General features: G+C 44.3%; 1 protein-coding gene across 1 annotated transcript in view; it reads right to left on the reverse strand.

Moving 5' to 3' along the window:
- The window catches only part of Adgrf4 (adhesion G protein-coupled receptor F4), a 29,590-nt gene extending 9,170 nt beyond the window's left edge, over positions 1-20,420 (reverse strand). Inside the window, exons 1-6 of the mRNA XM_041656592.1 lie at positions 20,221-20,420; positions 10,081-10,189; positions 9,175-9,229; positions 6,219-6,370; positions 4,250-4,522; positions 1,298-2,674 (exon numbers count right to left, since the gene is read on the reverse strand). Of these exons, the coding sequence (XP_041512526.1) occupies positions 1,298-2,674; positions 4,250-4,522; positions 6,219-6,370; positions 9,175-9,229; positions 10,081-10,167 (1,944 nt within the window). The 5' untranslated portion in view covers positions 10,168-10,189; positions 20,221-20,420. The remainder of the gene's footprint in view (positions 1-1,297; positions 2,675-4,249; positions 4,523-6,218; positions 6,371-9,174; positions 9,230-10,080; positions 10,190-20,220) is intronic.
- Between the last annotated feature and the right edge of the window lie 1,748 nt (positions 20,421-22,168).

Below are 22,168 nucleotides of genomic sequence, written 5' to 3' on the forward strand. Positions count from 1 at the left end.
CAACAGGAAGGCTGTTTTGTTGGACAGTTACAGCATTTAGAGTGAAAGTGGGAAACTTTCCCCAGACCGGAAATCTTTGCCCTTTGCCAGCCTTCCCCTCTGCTGCAACCTCTCAAATGTGCCATCACAGCTCAGCGTCGGCTACAAGAAAATTATGAGAAAAAACAGGCATGGCTGTGTGCCAGTAAAACCCTATTTACACAAACAGGCAGAAGCCTGAGTTTTCCAAGTCCTGATTAAAAGTGTAATTAAGACTATCAGCCCGCCAAGTTTTCTATGACTCATAGGTAGGGAATGCAATCTGATTAAATGATAGGGTCCCCGAAAGGCAAGCTTAGAACAAGAGGGACCATCTTGTCAGAGCGTGTGTGGGGGAAAATACAACAGAGATCATTCCAATCCAAATCCATATCTCGCCAGGTGAGAAAAGTTGAGATCTGGAAAAAAATGGCCTTCCCAAGATCAGATAACATAGGACTATATCTAGATATAAATAGTAACTAACTTTTATTCCACAAGAAATGGAAAGAAAGAATTATAAGAATTTCTAACTGGTCAACTTCCAACGTGAAGGACCTCTCTCTGGGCTACAGAAAATGTCTATTTTGCTGAGTTCCCTGGAGAAGGACGGCATTACGCCTATTTTGATCAAGGAGCAACCTTTGACATCCATGACCAAAGGACAGTCATCAATGTGAGAAGACTAGTTGTGGACATGATAGGAAAGACTCAGAGTAAGTGAGAGAGAAAGAAGGACAGGCCCCTCCCACCAGCCTGGTCAACTGACCCCAACATTATCGGTGGTCAAGCATATCAAATCACACCTATAACCTCAGCACACGGGAGCCTGAGACAGGCAGACAGCTACAAGTTTTAGGTCACACTGGCTACAGAGTGAGATCTTATCTCAAAAACAATCCTTTTTTAAAAGACGGGGGGAAAGGTACCAAGTGAGGTGACTCAGCAAGTGAAGACTCTTGCCACCAAGCCTGACCTGAGTTCAATCTCCAGGTTCTGCACGGTGAGGAAAAAGAAGTGACTCCTATAAGCTGTCCTCTGACCTCCACATATGTTCTGTGGCATGCATATGGCTCCCCACATACATGGACAGAGTGTGCACACAATAAATAGTTACTTTAAGTAGGAAAACATGCCAATCTAGGTGGGATATGCTATGCTTAGACACCCCTGGAATATAGAAAGAACACTTGGTATCCTTTAACAGTAAATAAATCACAGCCCCCATGCCTTGATGTCTAGCCAGAAACACAAAGCAAATCTGCCTTATTGAACTTACCTGGAAAGCATTGAGCAAGGCAAAGATTATATGAAATACCAGATGTGTGCCTTCTAGCAAGGTTGCTAGACCAAAACCCCAGGTCAGTCCCAGCAGCGGGGTGAGGATGGCAACATTTTTGCTGATCCTGAAAACTATGGCCATATCCTGAGATTTTGAACTGCCCATCAAAGGCCTCTGAGTATTGATAGCAACTGCCAGAACCACAAGGAGATTCACAGCAACAATGGCCAAGGCTGGGATGGCAAACGCAAAAAGGGCTTTAGTTTTGTTCCAATTAAGCCAACAGGCATCGTCTCTGATGTAACCTTCCCTGGGCCCAGTGACAGTAACTGTAATGACAGCAATCACCAGAGGACACCCATAGCCAACGAGAAAGCCTATGGCCATCATACGAGACTTCATTATCCGGCGGAAAACAACCAAGATTCCATAGACTATGAGCAGCGCTTTGAAGAGCATCCAGAAGAACAGGGACAGGAAGAAGAAGTGACTGAAAAATGTCACAGCCACACACCACTTGTGGTCCTCCCGAACATATCCATTGGAGCCAATGATGAACCACACGTTCGCAGTCAGGAGGGACACTGCAATGTTCACGATGCACACATGGCGCATGTAGGATATCTCGGTCACAACCACCCGGGACCAAACCACAGCTTCGATGACCAGGCAGAGCGCCAAGCTAAAGATGGAGACGCTGAGCCCAACGAAAGTGATATAGTTCAGAACCTTGTCCCTTACAGGTTTGGATGACATGAGAATGGAGAAAGACATCACTGTTCTGTTGCATTTACAATGGCAGTTCACGGCGCCTCCGGTATCTGACACCATTTTACATGGGCTCTCGTCCCACTGCCTTTTCTCAGAATGCCAGCCAACACACCGGCTGCTGGCGCTCTGGGATTTATTGATCTTATCAAAGGTGAGTATGATTTCTTTCAGATTTTCTGGCAAAACCAGTGACAAGATCAGACCATTTACAGGCTTTGGGAGATTGACATTTGGCCCATGGGCTTCTTTCAGAATGGCCCCCAACGTTGGAAAAGCTATGCCGATGGCTTGGGAGACGTTGGACGGCAGCTCACGTAGTGCTTGCCTGGGAATTTCTATCAGTACTAGGGCATCTTCTGTGTCATCGGTCACAGGCATGGAGAGGTTGAAACTGTTCTCAGAGCTGTTGCGATAGATGTGGGCACCTTTCGTCTGAATGAAGAGTTCATTGACAATGCTCTCAGATTCACCGTGGATTTGGAGTTTCTTGGCGAAGGAGTTCACTGACTCCAACAAATCTGAGCTGGCATTTTTATTAGGAATGAAAGCCCAATTTGAAATGGCAGTCTTGTTAAGGATGTGGTTGGCCATTTTTCCATAGTTCTGCAAAGGAAACAGGCCTGTTAGTGTAAAAGAGTTAGTTTCTAAAACCCAAAACTTTGGCAGATCTAATTATTTCATCTCGTCTGATACTGGCCTCTTCAAATTCACTGTGCACTGTGATTGTGCATGACGAATGCTAATGGAAGAAAATTCAAAGGATATAAACAATATTATTTTAGTATTAAAAATAGAGATACTCTCAGCAGTTGGTCTGGCTAGTTTTATGTCAACTTGACACAAGCTAGAATCATAATCTAAAAGTAGGAAACCTCAGTTGGAAAATATGCTTCAATAGATCCAACCGTAGAACATTTTCTTAGTTAGTGATTGATGCGCGAGAGCCCAGCCCATTGTGGGTGATGCCATTCCTGAGCTGATAGTCGTGGGTTCTATAAGAAAGCAGGCTGAGCAAGCCACGGGAAGCAAACCATTAGACAGTACCCCTCCCTGGCCTCTGCATCAGCTCCTGCCTCCAGATTCCTGCCCTACTTGAGTTCCTGCCTTGACTTCCTTCAAATGATGGCCTATGATATGGAAGCAGTATAAGCTAAATAAACTTTTTCCTCTCCAATTGATTTGTGGTCACAGTGTTTCATCACAGGAATAGAAAGCCTAAGTAAGACTGTAGGAACTGACCCAAAATCAGTTTTCAGCACCCATATGGCAGCTCACAGCCATCTGTGACATCAGTTCCAGTTCTGGCCTCAGAAGGCATCAAACATACATTGTATATATACATACATGCAAGCGAAACACTCAAACACATAAAAATAAATCTTTTGAAAAATATATATGATATATGCATATATATCATATATTATACATGTTTATCTAAACATTATTATTGCATCTGAGGAAGATCCTCGCAGTACAGAATATAGAACTCAAGTTCCATTAAATGTAAAAAATTGTTTTTGGAAGGAAGTATATGTGAATTCCATGATAGGTTTGAGAAATATTATATATATATATATCACATCCCTATATCCCTCCCTTTAATGATAAATACCAGTGCTTGTGAACACAATAGAATCCCTGAGAAGATGACCAGGTCTTGCTGGAATTGACCTCAGCTAGGAGACTGTTTTCTCAACATCCATGAAAGCCTGGGTCCCCTTCCCAACACAGCAAAGACTAGATGGAGTGATGTTCATCTGAAATCCCAGGCGGAGGGATGTGGAGGCAGGAGAATCAGAAGTGCAAGGTCAGGCTTAGCTGTAGAGGAAGTTTGAAGCTAGCCTGGGCTCCATGAGACCGTATCTCAAAACCAGAAACCAAAAGACCCATCCTAAGGGAAAACGTTTGACTTTGTTTAACACACTGATACTAACTACTGTTGCAACTCCCTTCTAAAAATGCAGAATCAAACAACGTGATCTCCTAGGGTAGACTTCGTGTAGGCCGTCACTATGCGTTCACAGCCTAACTTTTTTATAAAGAAGAATGTGTTAACACAGAAAGCTGAACAGAAATGTCTGCTGCTGGAAAGAACACTTGAAACTGTTAAAAATAGCAAGATTTGATTTTTAAAAAAAAAGTGCGTCTCGTGTTTAATGAAATTAATTTCTTGAGTACCTTCATTTTCTCGTGAGTCACATTCCCATGTTGTCCGTCCAAAGTCTGCAAGCCTGTGGAGATGTTTTTTAATAACTCTACCACAAATGCGATATTTCCAGACGTAACTTTGGAGGACTTCACAGGGTCGACTATGCAGACGTAGTCCTCGGGGCAGTACTTGTGGATTCCTTGAAAGACATCCCCAATATGGTGCTGTGCCTTGCTGTCCACTAAGTTCATGGGGAAAAGGGAAGACGATGCCATGGAAAGGCTAGCTGCAGGATTTGCACCCTGTGGGGAAAAAAAATGAGAAGCCAACATGCATTAGCTGAAAGGAACTAAACCACAACAATCTCTGTGGGGAAAACAGATAGACAAGGTGGCCCTGGAAAGAGCTCGCTTGCTCAGAATAATTTAAGGCAGTCACGGGAGCCCTGGCTGCCACCAAAATTCCCACAGAGCAGACTAGTGAACCTTTCTGGAATTTGCTTTCAGAATAATGGTTTGAACTGCAGTGTGTTGTTGTAAGTATGCATGTGTGTTCATGTGTGTGCATGTCACAGCATGGAGGATGCCCTCACCTGTACATGCACATATAACAGTTAACATTGGTGTCCTCCTCAATCAGCCTCTCCACTTAAGTATTTTGTAGGATTTATTTTATTTTTAATTATTTAGGATTTGTTTTACTTTTAATTATATATGCCTATATGTGTCTTATGTGCAGGTATGTGCACGTGAGTACAGGTGCCTGGGAGGCCGAAAGAGGCTATGGGCTTTCTCTGGAGCTAGACTTACAGATAGCTCTAGTCCATTCAACCTGGGTGCTGGGAACCAAAGCCTGGGCTTCTGGATTGGCAGGAGGATTTCTCAGCACCTCCGGATCTCTATCTCATGGAGCTCACTGTTTTGGCTAGACCAGCTAAATGGCAAGCACCAGGGTCCTGACCAGCATGGGGCCTATAGGCACATGGGGCAGTTCCATAGATGCTGGGTTCTGAACTCATGTCCTTGTGTTTACCGGCACGGCAAGAACTCATCCTCCCCAGTCCTTCAAGATTTATAACAAGACATATTCTACAGAAATGGAGGGGAGAAAGATCCAGGTGGAATGTCAAAGGAGAATTGATTGGGAAGGGTTAGCTATTCAAATGCCACATACTAAAGAATCACAATTTTTTAAAAAAATGTGAATTGTTCCAAGTATATGTTAGTTGACCATTTCCTGTTGTTTTTTACGTATATTCCCTCAGAAAGTGACTCTGAATAAGCAAGCACGTTTGCTCTCTTACACCTGTCACCGGAGTTCCAGGGACGTCACCAGAACCCCTGGGCTAGAAAGGCAACAACCATCCACAATTCCTCTATAAGGAAATACAAAAGTGTGGAGATGCGTGTCCTTCGGTGGGGTTGGAGGGAAACAGAGAGAAGTGGGTACTCGATAGAAGTATATAAGACAGATTCTTATTGTAATTGAGACATGTAGGAACCATTGAATCCTTATTCCTGCTAGACTCTCTCTGTTTTAGTTAAAGGAATTAAAGCATTAGAAAAGAATTAATTTAATTCAAGACATATTCAGTTGATTAATTAGCAGAAGGGGCATACAAATTCACCCATAAAGCTAAGATATTTTACTGTGCTACTGCAGGGCCCATCGTTTGCATGTAGTTTAAGTAACTTTTACTGGATTTATTTAACCTTTCATTTCCAAAGTTAGAGTTGGCACAGTCTCTCTTGCTCAGCTGGACTTCTCGCCCAATCTTGGAACTGATCTTCAGGAGGAAGACTGAGAGAGTGAGGAGAGACGTAAGTACATCAGTGCCTGGGTAAGGAAAGACGGCCGTGATGCAAGCCTCGGGCAGCTGTCCCCAAGTCCAAGCCTGAGACTTACTGCCATTTAGAAGAGACAAGAATGGAAGTGCCGCCTTCCACCCCCCACCCCAGGAGAGTTAGCTCCTGTCACTAGGAGTGTACCCAGCATCACCTGAAACAGGGAGTCCACAGAGAGGCTTGTGCATGTTTCCGTTGTTTTCTGCCATTTGCCTTGACTACATGTGAATACTATTTCTCCGTGGAAATAGGGATCACAGTTCTGGCTACAGTTGGAAGTCGAGCTGCAATTTCCACTGCATTTATCTAAAAACAGGAAGAGGGGGAAGGGAGGGAGGGAGGGAGGGAGGGAGGGAGGGAGGGAGGGAAAGAAAAAACAAAAAACAGCAAGTTAGAGACCAAATTACCATTTCCACACTGACAAATGCATCTAGTTCATTCTGGGATTCTGTGAACAGCTCGCCAAGGAGATGACATTGAACTGCATTCTCAGCAATAAGAAAAAGCTGCATAGTTGCTGGTGAAGCTATTGTCCAGGAAGAGTGAGCAGAAGACAGAAAAGGAGTCCTGGGGGTATTCAGAAATCCCTGGTGAGAACCCCTGAGGAAGAGAAAACAGGGGGGAACCCAGGAGCCTTAAAGACTCTTGTATAGTGTATTTGAGTTTGGTCTCTAGCTATTGCACTGTTTGGGCAAGGTTATGGAACTTTTAGGATGCCAAGTGTTGCTGGAGGAATTATGTCCCTAAAGACAGGCACTGAGAGTGTACAGCCTCACCCACTTCTAGTTTGCCCTCTCTGGTTGAAAATGTGACCTCCCAGCTCCCTGCTCTGGCTGCCTGCTGCCGTGCCTCCACCAGTTATGGACTCTCCTTCTGGAACTCTCTCTTCCTGAAGTTGCCTTTGGTCACGGTGTCTTATCACAGCAACCAAAGATAAAGGATACAAACGCCGAGTAGAAACCTTAATTGTATCTGTGGTTGACAGATACTTGGCAGGTGAGGAGAACAAGAGTCAGTGAGCCTTTCTATGCAGAGCTATACACACAGAGTTGGTGGCTACAGTACGGGAAATGCACATAACCTTTACATCATTGGAGGTGCAGTCACTTGTCATTACTCACTGGGGTTACTTTCTATATGGTCACCATGAATGCTGAATTATCAAGCACTAATCTCCTGTTCCCAGAGGGATATAAGGTGAAATTCCTGGGAATTTCTGTTCATAATATTCACAGCAACTGATGAGATATTCTCAACAACAGTGGTCTTCCTTTGTGTATACTTTGTGTGTACTAGTCTTTAATATGCATTGCTAATATGTATTGTTGATTCATTAAGTTGAGCTCACAGTACCCAGCACTCAGTGCACAGTGTTCTTACTCAAGCCTGAACAGTGCCAACCTAACACATACATTTTCTCCATCACAGTCTTCTTTGAGCTAAAAATAATACACAGCAGTCCAGCATTCTTGTTAGAGGATCACTTGAAAAAGAAAAATCACCATCATCAAGTCCCAAAACACAAAATGATGTTTTGCGGTGAGTTGGTGGTGGTGGTGGTGATGTTTTGTTTTGTTTGTTCATTTTGGCTTTGGTTTTTTGTTTATTTGTTTTTGACACTTCATGTCCAGAACAGATTGGACTGTGTTCATGTCTGTGAGAGATTATCTTCAATTTTTTAAAATAACTTATTTATTTTTATTTTATATTCATTGGTGTTTTGCCTGCATGTATGTCTGTGTAAGGATGTTGGATCCTGGCATTATAGTTGTGAGCTGCTCTGTAGATGCAGGGAATTGAACCCAGGTCCTCTGGAAGAGCAGTCTGTGCTCTCAACCACTGAACCATCGCTCCAGCACCCGAGAAATTATCTTGATTGATGATGGATGTGGGAAAGGTTGGCATGTTGTGGGCAGCACCAGGTAGCCTGTGCTGTTTAAGAAAACTAGATGAAGCCGGGCAGTGGTGGCGCACGCCTTTAATCCCAGCACTCAGGAGGCAGAGGCAGGCGGATCTTTGGGAGTTCGAGGCCAGCCTGGTCTACAAGAGCTAGATCCAGGACCGGCACCAAAGCTACAGAGAAACCCTGTCTCGAAACCCCCCCCCAAAAAAAAGAAAAGAAAAAGAAAACTAGATGAGGGTGAGCGGTAAGCAAGGCTGAAAGCCGTTATCCTCCATGGATGGTTCCTGCTTTAGCTCCTACTCGAGTTCATGCCATGACTCCTTTCAGTGGACTGTCTCAAAACCAAAAGCAAAAGAGGAAAAGAGGAGGGAAAGAAAAAGTGTTGAGAGATATTGCAGTGTTGAAATCAGCAAAAATGAGGTAATAATTTGCAGCAAATGAAGGGTACCACCATGGTTATAAACTGGATAGCTCTAGGTACAGTTCCACTCCTAGCCAAAGGAAGTAAGGGTTTGTATTTTTTTCCTTGGCATCTATCCAGGATACTTACTTTGGCTAATTCATTAACTAGAATAGTACTGAATTTCTCCACCCACTGGTTGGTGATGCCATGGTGTTGCTGCAGATATACCATGGAGAAGCATCTTGCACAACTGCTAGCTTCCTTTCTGCCCTCTTTCCCTATCCAACATCACATTGCATTAATATGTGTGTCCCTGGCCTGAAACCTGACTGCGACCTGAAATGTCTGGGTGAAGTCACATGATGCTAAGATGTTAGTAACGCTAATGTTCTCATTCCTCCACTCCAGGAGGATGGCCAGTCTTACCACCACCAAACCGCCTTGCTTTGCTTTACCAGAACCCAGAGCACAAGAGTGCTGCTGCCCACATTTAAGAATCCTGAATATACCTTTGGAGGAAAGAAGAACAGTGTCCTCTTGGCCTGTTCGAAGTTTAACAAACTTATTTCCCTGTTAACTGAAAATGGACATCAGTCTTCTCTTCTAAAGCATGTGTGATTTTGTGTCAACTCGCCTGATTAGTTACATAAGAAACCAACCATAAGACAATATATCAATGCTGAGAAACACAGAGAATCATGGGAGGTAAGCCTGAGGTCTGAAGATGCTTCCACCATCCACCTCCTTTTCCCTTTTTGCCCCATCTCTAAATGAATGAAAACTATATTTTACAGCATTACATACCTTGTGTCCGACTAAACTTATGCTTCCATAGAGGTGTTTGAAAGTCATCTTTATCCTGAAAAAAAATTCAAAAACAATTACCGTTTGATGTTTTCTTTCAATTTAACTTAGAGGATCCATGTTAATGGATAGAGTACAAGCTCTCAAGACTAGGGTGGCCACCGTGGCAGACTCGAGAGATGGTTCTGAGGGAACTCACTGGAGAAGACACAAGTCAGGGCACACTACTGTCTGAGAGCTCACCTTGAAGGTCACCTGAGCTCTGAAGGTCAAGTTAATGGATGGGGTGGATCTCTTGTAGCTTTAAGGACCCAGAGAGAACACAGAAATGGCTATTATACCATCAATCTAGTCTCTGCCTGTACTGACTCTCCAGATGGAATACAGCTAAGGAGAAACCCCAGGTACTCTAAATCCATCCTTAGTAGGATGAAAAGAACAGAAAGTTCACTGGGTCGCAATAAGTGAATCACAAACTTTGTATTCACGTAAAGGATTGGAAGTATCACTTTAAAGTATAAAAATTGATATGATAAAGATATATGACAAAGAAATTAAGACTCTGTAAAGCAAAACAACTCCCAGAGCCAGCAAAACCTCAGTAAGATCTGAATCTAATTTGCTCTGCTGCAGTTTACGCCTTTCCTGTCTCGGCAGCTGTACACAATCTCTGCGGCTTGCAAAGTGACTGCCACCCCCAGCTGCTGCCTCCTGGGCTGTTGTTCCCTGCAGCCTCCTCACTTTTGTTGTGGTTGTTCCCTCCCTTTGAAAATTACCACCGATAAGAGTAAAGCTATGATCATGCAAAATTGTATTTTAATTGGTGTGTTACTTATCAGCTACCTAAGACATCTAAGGGAACTGAGGGATTTCTTGTAGGATCACACAGGAAGAGAACAAACTTACTTTTCTGTGAATCTTGGGTTTATAGAGAGAACATTCCGTGGTCAGAAAAAACAGTACAGAGCAGACGATGGTCACCTGGGCCTTCATTTTCACACATGGGGATTTTACCCTGAAACAGAAAGCAAGGAGGTGGGGTCAGCTGGAGGTGATGACGTCACCTGGCTACCTAGTGCACAGCAGGGTGAACTCTTAGTGTGTGTACCAGACAGAGCCACCTTGGTGTGGCTAGAGCCACGGGGAAGAAGGGACTCAACTGAGAAAACGACCTCCTCCCATTGGCCTACGGACTTCTCTGTGGGCATTTTCTTGATTAGTGATTGATATAAGAGGTCCCGGTCCTCTATGAGTAGCTCCACCCCTGAGCAGATCCTGGGTTGTATAAAAAAGACTGAGTAAATCACCAGGAGCAATTCCAGAAATCAGCGTCCCTGCATGGCCCCTGCTTCAGTTCCTATTCCTGCCTTTTATTCCTGCCTGGGCTCCTCTTCTTGATGGACTGTGTTTGGGATGTGAAAGGCAGAATAAACCCTTTACTCCTCAGGTTCCTTTTAGTCAGGATATTCACCACAACAATCAAAAGCCCACCAGGTCACACACCAAACAGCATTCCTTAGGAGAGGACTCTAATACCTATTTTCAATCTAGTTAAAGTGCAAAAAAAAAAAAATTAAGAATTTTTCTCATCATTGATCTTTCTACTGAAGAAGACGATGGAAGCATCCAGAAAGATACATATTCAGCAAAACTCCAGTCCCGTAAATTTCTTGAAAGCAATATTTATCAAATTTTCTAGAGAGCCTGGGAAGATGGTTCAGTCACATCTGTGGTCTTTACCACTAGGAAGGCAAAGACTAAGAGAGCCTTGGGGCTCACTGGCCAGCCAGGCCAGCCAGTTCTGGGTTAGTGAGGAGACCCTGCCTCAAAAATACAGTGCAAAGTGACAGAAGAAGGAATATCATCCACTGGGCAACATATGTGCGTACATTCATGCGCACGCACACACACATGCATGTGCACACACAGGTACATGCACACACGCACACATACACACATACACACATGCACACATGCCCATGCACACACAGGTACGTGCACACAAGCACACATACACACATGCACACATGCCCACACACATGCCTGTGCACACACAGGTACATGCACACACACACACATGCACACGGTGGGGTGGGGGGGACAACAACCCAACTGCTCTGCACCAAGACTCTAGTCACTTCCGGAGAACCAACTGGAGGTAAACTTATGTGCAACCTTGTCTGCTACTAGGTCAAGTGCCGAGACTTCCTCTAGTAGATGGACCAACAACTGTGCACAGAGACAGGAGGCCCTGGAGAGTAATTACCTCTTCCATGGCCATGTCTGCATTTCCTGCCCTTTCCCTTAACAATCTTTCAAAATCATATCCCCAAAAAGGTATCACCACAGCACTTCATGTGGGATAGGAGCAATTCAGACCCCTCACTTTAAAAAACTTTTCCTTATAATTTTTCTCTTTTGGGTGCAGACACAGAGGAGCAAAAATAGCTTGCATTTTGGAGATAGCGCTAGGTCTCAGGTTCCTGTCTACTATTGATTAACTGGCCTTACCTAGCCTGTTTTCCCATCCATCTCTTTAGAGGTAGATACATCCTGACAACCAGCATGTATCAGGTGGCTCTTATTCGCCAGAAATTGCATCAGATGGGAGAGAGTAAAAATAAAGAGACTAGCTGTACTGGTTACTTTTCTGTTGCTATAATGAAATACAATGACCAAGGCAACAGAAGAAGGAGTTTATTTTGGCTTATGGTTTCGTAAGGATACAAAACCATTATGGCAGAGGGGTGTGGTGACAAGCAGCAGGCATTGGGACAGGAACAGGAAGCTGAGAGCTCACATCTCAATTGCAAGCATGAAGCTGGAGCAAGAAAGTCCAGAGGGGAGTGGAAGGGGAAAGGGGATAAAGAAGAAAATATGGAAAGACTGCAAAAATTAAGGGTCATTTAGGGGGAAGTATGGAAACTTAACACAGTACAAGTTTCCTAAAATATGTACATATACATCTCTAAATGAAATCACCCAATAATGGGGGAGACAGGGCCCCAAACTTGACATCCCTTGTCAGCAAATGAAGCTTCTGGTACTGGGACTGGGTTATATCTAACTGAGTTGTTGGCCAAAAGGGTCCCATGGGGATTCTCAAGCAATCAGGCTGTTTCCAAGACTATAGGTTTCTCTCTACAAACTCACAGCAAGGCCCAGTGTCGAAGAAATCACTACACAACTCGTTGAATACGGAGAAGTAAAACTGGTGCCTACATAAGGCCTCCACCTCTATCTGCCAGTGTCTTTAGTACAGGAAGGCGTTCTGCACACTATTAAAAGAGAAACGTAAACACCAACCCAGTCACAAACCCTTGGATCTACATGATGTCCTGCCTGCAAGATACGCTAAAGCAATAGTGGTGCAAAGTTTGTGGGAGTAACCAACCAATATCTGACTCTGATTTGACTGAAGACTCACTCCACGAGATGGAACCCGTATGTGACCACTGCTTGCATGACCAAGAACCTGAGACTATAAACCCAGGATCTACGGTAAAACCAAATACTACTGCTCTATAATAATAATAATGATAATGACTCCTAATGACATTCAGCTACACTCATAGATCAGTGCCTTGCTCAGCCGTCATCAGACACTTCCTCCTACAGCAGATGGGGGCAAATACAGAAACACATAACCAGATGTTGTACAGAGAGTGAGAGACCTAGAGCTCTCACCCCTAAAGAAAATTTTCCAACAAATCCCTTCCCTCAGGGATCCAGGGGATGCAAGAGGAGACAGAAAAACTGTAAGAGCTGGAGGTAATGAAGGACACACACAAAAAAAAAAATCCAAATCCTCTAAATCAACATGATCAAAGATCATCTGAACTCACAGAGACAGAGGCAGCATGCAGAGGGCCTGCAAGACTCTACACCGGTAGGTACTCATGTCTTCCGGTTTAGTGTTTTTGTTGGGTTCCTGAGTATGCAAACAAGTGGGTCTTTGGTCACATGCCTGCTCTTGGACTTTCTTCCTTCTGATTGCCTGGTCCAGTTCCAATGTCTTAGTTTTCGTTTTATCTTATTGTATTTTATATTATTTTTGTACCTTGGAATCCTGTTTCTTTTCTAACGAGAGACAGAAAAGAGATGGATCCAGATGCAAGAGGAGGTGAGGAGGAACTGGGAGGACTTGAGGGAAGAGAACGAGAAAGTATGATATATTATGTAAGAAATATATATTTCAATAAAAGGGAAACATTAGGAAGAAATAAAAAGTCTGAGCAGGAAAACAGAAGCAGGAGACCAATGACCGAGGAGTGGCAATGACTTTGCAAGGACACCAGGATTGTGTGTACAGAATTTATGATCTTCCCATGTGAGTGGGAAGAGGCCCCAGTGTCTAATTATTCCAAGGTTGTGCTGAGCAATGCCACAGAAGACATTGTGATGGTTAGTTAACCATCACAAAACAAAATACCAGAAGAACCTGTGTAAGTCATCTTAAAGTGCCCACACATTTCACAGACACACCTGACTTTCAAATTTTGTTACCACGACACAACAGAAAACAGTACCTTATGAGTCAGTTTGCATGTACAAATACAGATATGCCTACAGGTTTCTACATACAAAACTGAAAGAAACGTAAATTTTGCCTTAAACATTTTATTATGGAAACCTTTCTCCCACACACGTACACACTCCACCAGATACCGATACTCCCAGTATTTTCATCTTGTGTGCTACTTTAGTTCACCTGGTATCTTCTCGGTACTGGTTAGGACCCAGTATATCAAACTCACAAGCCTCTAGTGCACTCTCTCCTGTCAGTTAAAAAAACAGACAGTCACTACAAGGTTGACCGCCATTGTCCTTTCCCTGCCATCTTCAACCCTTCCTCTGTACTCTTCTTCATGATTATTATGAGATCTCCCTCTCGAGGTATACGTGTTAGAGAAAAAAGATACTCATACTCAGGACCAAGGACCAAATATGTAGAACAAATTCTGAAGATTAAACAAAGTCTCCTCCATGAGAAAAGAGAATGAGAAATGTATGAATAGATAAAATGCCTAGAGGTGTTTGTAACCAATAACAACTGTCCCATGGTGCAAGACCAGGGCTACTTTCCTGGCACCATTTTTAGGATAAGAATTTTGTTTCAAGCTAACCAAGGTTGTCAGGCATGCTGATGTACACTGGTGTTTCCGGTATACGGGCTGCTGAAGCAGGAAGTTTGTGAGTTGGAAGCCATTCTGGCCTACACAGGAAGTTCCTGTCAAAGGAGGAAAGGAAGGAGGCAGAGAGGGAGAAAGAAAGGAAGAGAGGGAGAAAGAAAGAGACGGGAAAAGACTAAATAGAGGGAGAAGAAGGAGAAAGAGGGAGAAAGGGAAGAAAGGGGGCAGGAGAGAGAGAAAGAGACTGAGGGGGGAAGGGAGACAGAGGAAGGGTGGCCAACTTGCTGGAAGACACTCAGTGATGTGAGATGACTTAGGGAACACCCAGCAGCAGGACTTCTGCATTCACAGAGCTCTTGAGAGTGTCTGGGGGCAACAGATCCAGCAGTCACAAATCTCCAAGCTCTTTAAGAAGCTCTGTGGGGTAAAGAAACAAGTTCTATATTCCTACCAGCCAAAAAAAAAAAAATGTAGCCAGCAGAATATGTGTGTGTATGTGTGTGTGTGTGTGTGTGTGTGTGCACATGTGTGTGTGTGTGTGCACGTGTGCATGGGTGTGGGTGTGGGTGTGTGTGGCCATAATCAAAATGGTAAGAAACAAAGATGAACTCAGCACAATTAGCTGGACAGTTTCGAGCATTTGTGCTATTGAGCTAGGTGATGATGTGTCACTTGGCGTGATAATTATATGTTAAGTTTTTTTCAGTTCCATCAAATATCGGGGGAGAATTTGAAAGCTGCTAGCCAATAGGAGTCATGGCATTCTGAGTTTTGCCTTCTCTAGTTGGCATGTACAGATTATATAGATGATTTCAGGTTGGTATCAACGGGGTTGGTTTTAGTTCTTGTAAGAAAGCATTGAACAGAAACCGTCACTCTCGAACTCGGATGTGACCAAGGATAAGAGCTGGTATGCTCCATAAAACAGCGAATAAGTTTTAAGAATGGGAATTAAAAATATTTTAAAAAGAAGAAGCAGTGTCCAACCAGAGGACAGTGTTTTAAGTCACGGGTGAAGGAAATGCTTATATTTTTGATTTATACCCTCTTAGATTTACTATTGATAAATGTTTAAAGTGAATTAAGGACTGGTGAGTTGGCGTGGCATATAGAGACCTTCTTAGCAGTCCTGATGACCAGAGCTGGATCTCAGAGCCCATTTAAAGAGAGGAAAGAGAGAACCGTCTCCACACCGTTGTCTCTGACCTCACATGCACGCTGCGACATGGTCCTGCACAGGCATGCACTATAAATAAATGCAGGACAACTTACACTTATAAAGGATTTTACATTTTGCATGACTCCAAACTGTTTCTACAAATGCATTAAATGAAGTCCCTCTCGGGTCCTTAGCACCATCTTCTATGTAGCATATTATCTCTTAATAAGGTAGAAAAAACCCTAAATGCCACATTAAAGGCAACAGAAAGGTGTAAGCCATCCAAAAGAGCAAAACACGTATGAACAAAGCGCAGCTCTCAGACATGAGCCTCACCTAGGCTGTCTCATGTGGCTGGACAGTTTAGTGGTTCTCGGCGAAGACGAGTGTCAGGCCTTATGCTATGTAAACACTAAGTATCACCGCACATATATGACGCTCAGCTCTGTTCTGTAGCATATTCAGCTTGGTGACAAGGTTGTGTGCATCCTTAATATTCATTGCCACAAACCATGGGTCTGTCAGCAGAGAAGCTCCCAGTAGGAAGATGGTTCACAGGTTTCTTAAATCAGGAACCTAATTCGGGGTTAGGTGTGTGATTGCATGCTAAACCTACCCACTCAGCTTAGAAGAGGCCTTCGCTTCGATCCCCAGCATGTGATGGGGAGGGGGAGATAGAGAAAGAGAGGGAGAGAGAGGGGGAAGAGGAGGGGGGAGTACCCTGTGGGAGAAGACAGAATAAGCAGGGTACCACAGTAGTGCATATGCTTATCTGGGACAGTTTCCTGTTACCCACCAATTCTCTTCTCAACCATTTGCTGCAATGGGCACCAGAAATAAAAGAAAGAAAATAAACAAAAGAAAATTTTGGCCACAAGGGCATGTATCTCCACTGGCTTCGCTTTTCTATGAATTTGAGAGCTCTGTCTGTTTTCCTCTGGTAGGCAGTGTGGGTTTCATGAGCATTGAATGCTCTAAACTGGCATTCTGTGGCATCTTTGGTTCCCATTATATCAACTCAACCTAGGGAGCAAAATATACTATGCCAGACTCCCTCTTGCCTTCAACACATATAGAGGTACACACATACACGTGCACAAGGTGAAATCGTTTTCAGAAACAGTTGTTTCATCCAGATTTTAACAAAATATCCAAAAAAATGCCTCAGGGACTGAGGAGAGGTTGAGTAGATGGAGCAGAAGTTAAGAGCGCTGACTGCTCTTTCAGAAGACTCAGGTTCAATTCCCAGCACCCACACGGCAGCTCATAACCTTCTGTAGGTCGGGTCCCAGGGACCCTCTTCTGGTCTCTGCAGATACTATACACACATGGTGCACAGACTTACATGCAAGCGAAACACCTATACATGCTCTTTTAAAACACCTTGAGGGGGCTACCCACATGGTTCAAGAGAGGAGAGGCCTTACTGCTTTTTCAAAGAATCTCGGTTCAGTTCCCAGGATCCAGGCCAGATGGTTCACAGCTGTAATTGCAGCTCTAAGAGACCTGTCTCTGTGGACACCCGCACTCACATATACATAGTCACATACAGGCATACACATAATTAGAAACAAAGATAAATGATTTTAAATGCCTTGAGGAATAGAAAATTGCTATCACGTGAGAAGCATGCTATCTTAGAGGAAAACAAGCTGCGATATCTGGGTTCGGACCCAGGGTGTATTAGTTGAGCATCTCGCCAATGCCCATCCCTATGTTGGTATGTTCACAGGAGGCACTTGCATCTCTCATGCCAAAGCTCTGGAAAAACACAAGAAGGAAGGGCAGAATCAGAAATGAACATTGAGGAATAAACAAAACACCAAAGACCTTTAGTTTGAGGTCATCGGCAGCAATGACGTCAATAGCGAGTCACTTGTCATTCGCGAAGAACCTCTCTCCGGTTTCTCTACCAGCCCACCAGCGAGGGCAGACCCACACCTTATTCGCCAAGAGAACAGAACAAGGTACTAATTTCAGCAATAAAAGCAGCCAAGCCACCTAGCATGGCAGTTTCTCAGGTCCTATAAAAGTAATTGAAGCACAGTCCAGGTCTCTCCTTTCCCCGGAGCAGCTTGCCTCTCCTACACCCTGATAAAAGCGTGAATTACCCTCTGCCATCCACTTTCACCTCTCACACAATAATAAACAGCAATTCTAAGCTGCCAAATACAGCCAGGCTCCCTGTTGTAACCTGGTGATTACAGAGAGAAAATCACATGGGCTGGACTCAAAGGCTTAAGGGGGAAATACAACTAAATCCACTAGCGGGCCCGGAGTGGAGTATCTAAGTAACTACCCCTCCCAACCAAGTTACTGTCCTGGACATCTCAGACACCCCTGCAGAAGAGTTCTGACCACAGTGGGTCGAGAGAAGCTGAGAGAAAGCAGGCCAAACTAAGGAGAAAAGACAATCCTGTTAGTCAAGAGGTGGACATCTCCCCTTTCTCTGTCCTCGGCCAACTCAGCATCCACTCAGAGTGGGAAACTCTTGCTGAAGATATGAACGAGGGAGCAAATGACCCTGCAGATTGAATGCGCAAATGAAGATCCTAGCCCAGCATCTGAAGGTTTGGCTCTAAGATCCTGAGGAAACGCTTCTGTCCTCAAGAAGCACATGGGTGAGCAGGCAGATGCCCCTTGGTAGACTCCTTCAGACACCAAAATCTCTACATATCGGTCTTTTCCAGAAAAATGGTCAGGCATTTGCACAAACCGTCTCCTGCATGTTACACCATCTCAAATGCTGTGTAGGTAGTTGTTCCTCCGAGTGACTTAGGAAATAAGAGTGACCGACCCATCTGTGTGTGCTCGGTTCCAACACAGGATCCTCCCTGCGATTAAAGAAGTGGGCATGAGGCACGCAGACACAGAAGGCGCCGGCACTGAAAACTTCTGATAGTTTTGGAACCTGCTGACTCTGTGGAATTGTTCTCCCTCTCATCAGGCCTCCGTTTTGTTGTACCATCTGGGCTCTGGTTTAAAAAAAAATGTTTATAAAGTTTCATGTCGGAAGAGATCTGGAAGGGAGAAGGGAGGGGGAAGAAAAGAGTGAAAGAAGGGAGGAGAAGGAGAAAAGAGAGGGCAAGGGAAGGGAGGGAGGAAGGGAGGCAGGATGAGGTCACAGTGGCGTTGGCTGCACTGTGTCTCTGTGCTATCTCCATTTTAAGTCAGGAATTACAAAGCGCTGGACAAATCGGGAGGTCTGTATGTTCCTGAACACTGCCTCCTATTTGCTCCATCTTCCTTGCACGTACAACTGAGTTTCTGAGTGAGTTGTAATTGAAAATGATAACCGGTCTTTCTGGGCCCTGGATCTCACCGTTGCCACTGACTAGTGGAGCTCGTCGCTGCAGGGTGACTCACGCTCGCCGAGGCATTCCGCACCCGTCTCAACATGCCTGCAAAGGGCTAGCATCGGGATCCCAAAGAAAAGAAGAAAAGGTCCGTCCAAGAACTGGAAAGTAGACAGTGGTAAAGGATGACTGGCATGTGAACTCAGCCTTGTTGGTTATCTTCCTACTCCAGCAATGTGCACAGAGCGAGAGGGAGGCACATTCTCTCTGTCTGTTAACCTTGTAGACAGCAACTGGCTTCATAGTGCTTGACAGATCCTACTGTCTTGTGGGAATGACTAATTCAGAAAGGTTAACTGGGGGATAAGGAACTTAAGAGTGAGAGGGGTGTGTGTGTGTGTGGTGTGTGTGTGGTGTGTGCGTGCACATAAATATGCATGTGTGTTGCTCTCCTAAGCCTGATTCCATAACCATATATTCCTATTCTTGGTTGTGTAACTAGAACTTTCACTATAACATCAGATGGCTAAATGACTCGTTTATCTTTTGACATCAATCACAGAATCTACAGACTTGTCTTTAAGAGACAAAAGAAAACACTACTGGTTCTCTTTTGCCTTGGGTGAGATACAGAGCCTTGGTGGAAAGAGAACTACAGAGAACTACCAGAAATAAAACCAGACCCATCTCTTTTTGGCTATTTTAGATGGCGTCCATCCACCACTTTGTAGCTAGATATAAATTCTGACATCTCTTAAGAAGCACAAAATTTCAGAGTTGGAAGGCATCTTCATCTCTCGGACTATCTCTGCTATTTAAATAATTATAGAGCCATTATTGGGGCTGGAAATTTCTCTGTGCTGTGAAGGATGCTCACCGGAGTGCTGACACTAATCATGTAGACAACAATACAACACCCAATAAAGCGAGAGCCCTAAGCTCCTGAAGCTTCCCTCTGAGTCCAGGGCACAGACCTTCTAGAAACCCACACTGACCACTCAGAATAGGGGGAAGGGGGGACACTGTAGGAAGGGTTTCCAGCAGTCACAGTAGGTAGGGCTTTCCTTTACATTGCCATTAAGACAATTTGTCAGGTTCACGGAAAGAAGAAACTAGAAGTTTAATGCTTTGCGTTCCACCTTAAGGGACTTGAAATTTATCTGGCACGGAGACAGTGCAGAGGCCAGGAGTCTAATTGGCTGGCAAGACACTTTGCAGTTTTACTCCAAGGAATGAGCAAATCAAGGCTGACAGATGACTCCTCGGAGAAAAACAAATACAAAACAGACACTCCAACTTTGAGCTGGCCAAATTCAAAAGCATTAGCGAGGGAACACTGCGGAATCGAGCCTTCTGGAAAACACCATCCCAGATGACACATTTTCCCCTGTTATGGAACCGAAAGAGCAAACAACCAACTCTTTATGGGAAAGGGGTGATAGCACAGGCCAGTACTCACGCGTCCAGGAAGAAGTCTAGCAGCCCAGAGACCGACAGTCACCTGGTAGGGAAGTCAGCACTGCACTGCCCACCATGGTGCCCGACAGTCACATGTCCACACCAGACCGCTTCAGCACCCATCAGTGACAGGGACCCATCTCATCTTTTGAAAAGGTAGTCCTGGAGGCCCAAGTGAGAAGCAACTGCCGGTAGTGAGAAGCCAATCTGGTCACTGCAAGCCAGCCCACAACCTCGAGGCTTGTGTGAGGCTGTGATTCACCCCCACAGTGAATCTGTCAAGCACGCCTAGGAGAAATTACAGGTTTCTCTTGTCTGAAGCGAATCCATTGAAGTGAGTCACTTGTTTGTCCTTCAGTTCTTCATCTTTATCTCAGATGATCACATGGGAGTCTGGGTTGCATCGTCCCTGTTGCAATTAAAACCAGGGTGACAACATGCGAGGTTGTACCACTATTGTTTATGGTTTCAAAAGACTATTATTGTATTTTAACTCTACCTATGAATTTGGAGATAAACTGACCGAGAAAGTGACCAGGAAATTATAAGCTAGTCTCTACCTTGGCGCCAGAAAGATTTATGATTTATGGTTCTTTCTTTCTTTTTTATTTCACTAAGTGTGTGTGTGTGTGTGTGTGTGTGTGTGTGTGTATGCACATGGTTGCCATGGCACATGTCAAAGTCAAGGACAACTTGCAGGAATCACGAGGCCCAGGAATCAAACTCAGGTCGTCAGGCTTGGTGGCAATTTGCCTTTCCCCACCGAACTCTCTTGCCGGCCCTACCTCCTTGGTCTTTTCTTTGTAAGGAATAAGATGAGAAGTTCTTTTGTGGATATCCACACTCATCGGTAATGCCGTGCCAGAAGGCAGTCTCCACGTGTAGAAAGCTTCTCCTGACCCAGCTTCCAGCTGACCAACCAGTCTGGATGAGTGGCCTCAGCAGCAGAGCCCCACATATGCTAATGCTGATGTCTCCTGTGTATAAGCCTTCTTTCCCCAGGTGCTGCAATCCCCTGCTTAGAAGTCATAAGAGCGCGACATAAAAGAGAGATAAGTGAGGGGCCGTTGTGTTCCACAACTTACAGCAGTGCAGGTCAAGGAGGCAACGTTTGTAGAACTGGGTCAGCTCTAAGTAGGTCACTCATTAAGTACTGGGTCGTTTGTGATGCGGAAAAGAGAAACACCATCTCAAGTGGCTGTGTCATCAAAGGACTTTATTGAACATGCATATTTACTGAACATACTCTGTGCCTAAGACACTTGGTTGCCCTAGCAGCACGCAGAGGAAAGTTACAAAGTGGTTATCAAATATGTCAGCCTCTTCCTAAAGATTCGCAGCCTTATCTGGGAAAGAAAACAGAGAGAAAAAAGACCAAACCAAACAAACTCTCTAGCACAGAAACTGCTAACGAACAGTGAACCGCCCAAATGATAAATATTATAGGAAAGTATGTGGGGGTACCAGTCAGGGAAGAACCCTCAGAGAAGGCAGAAAGGAAAGCCAGGCTTGGAAACACCACAGAATGAGTAGAGTCCCACGGTAGACAAACTTGTTTCTCAGGAGTGGAACTATGCATTAGGATCAGGCAGCACTAGGTAACAGACTCGTTCCATGAGCCTCAGTGGGTTTTGCTGGCTCGTAACCCTAATGTTACACAGAAAAAGTCAAATGCTTCATTGTTTTATTTAGAAGTCAATTAACTTGCTCCCATGAGGGTTATCTTCATGCCAGAGGCCATGGTTGTGTTTACGTGTGTGTGTGTGTGTGTGTGTGTGTGTGTGTGTGTGTGTGTGTGTGTTTATATGCATGTGCATGTATTCACAGGCACTGTAATAAAATTAACATTTTAATGAGCAATTATTATTTCCAAACACTTATAAATACTTTACTGTTTAGAATCACTACACTAGTCCTAGGAGGTAGCCTCACTTAGAAATGAGAAGACA

Source organism: Microtus oregoni, unplaced genomic scaffold (genome assembly GCF_018167655.1).
Source record: "Microtus oregoni isolate MIOR12 unplaced genomic scaffold, Mior012 000007F_ref0000211, whole genome shotgun sequence".
In the NCBI taxonomy this organism is placed as follows: Eukaryota; Metazoa; Chordata; class Mammalia; order Rodentia; family Cricetidae; genus Microtus; species Microtus oregoni.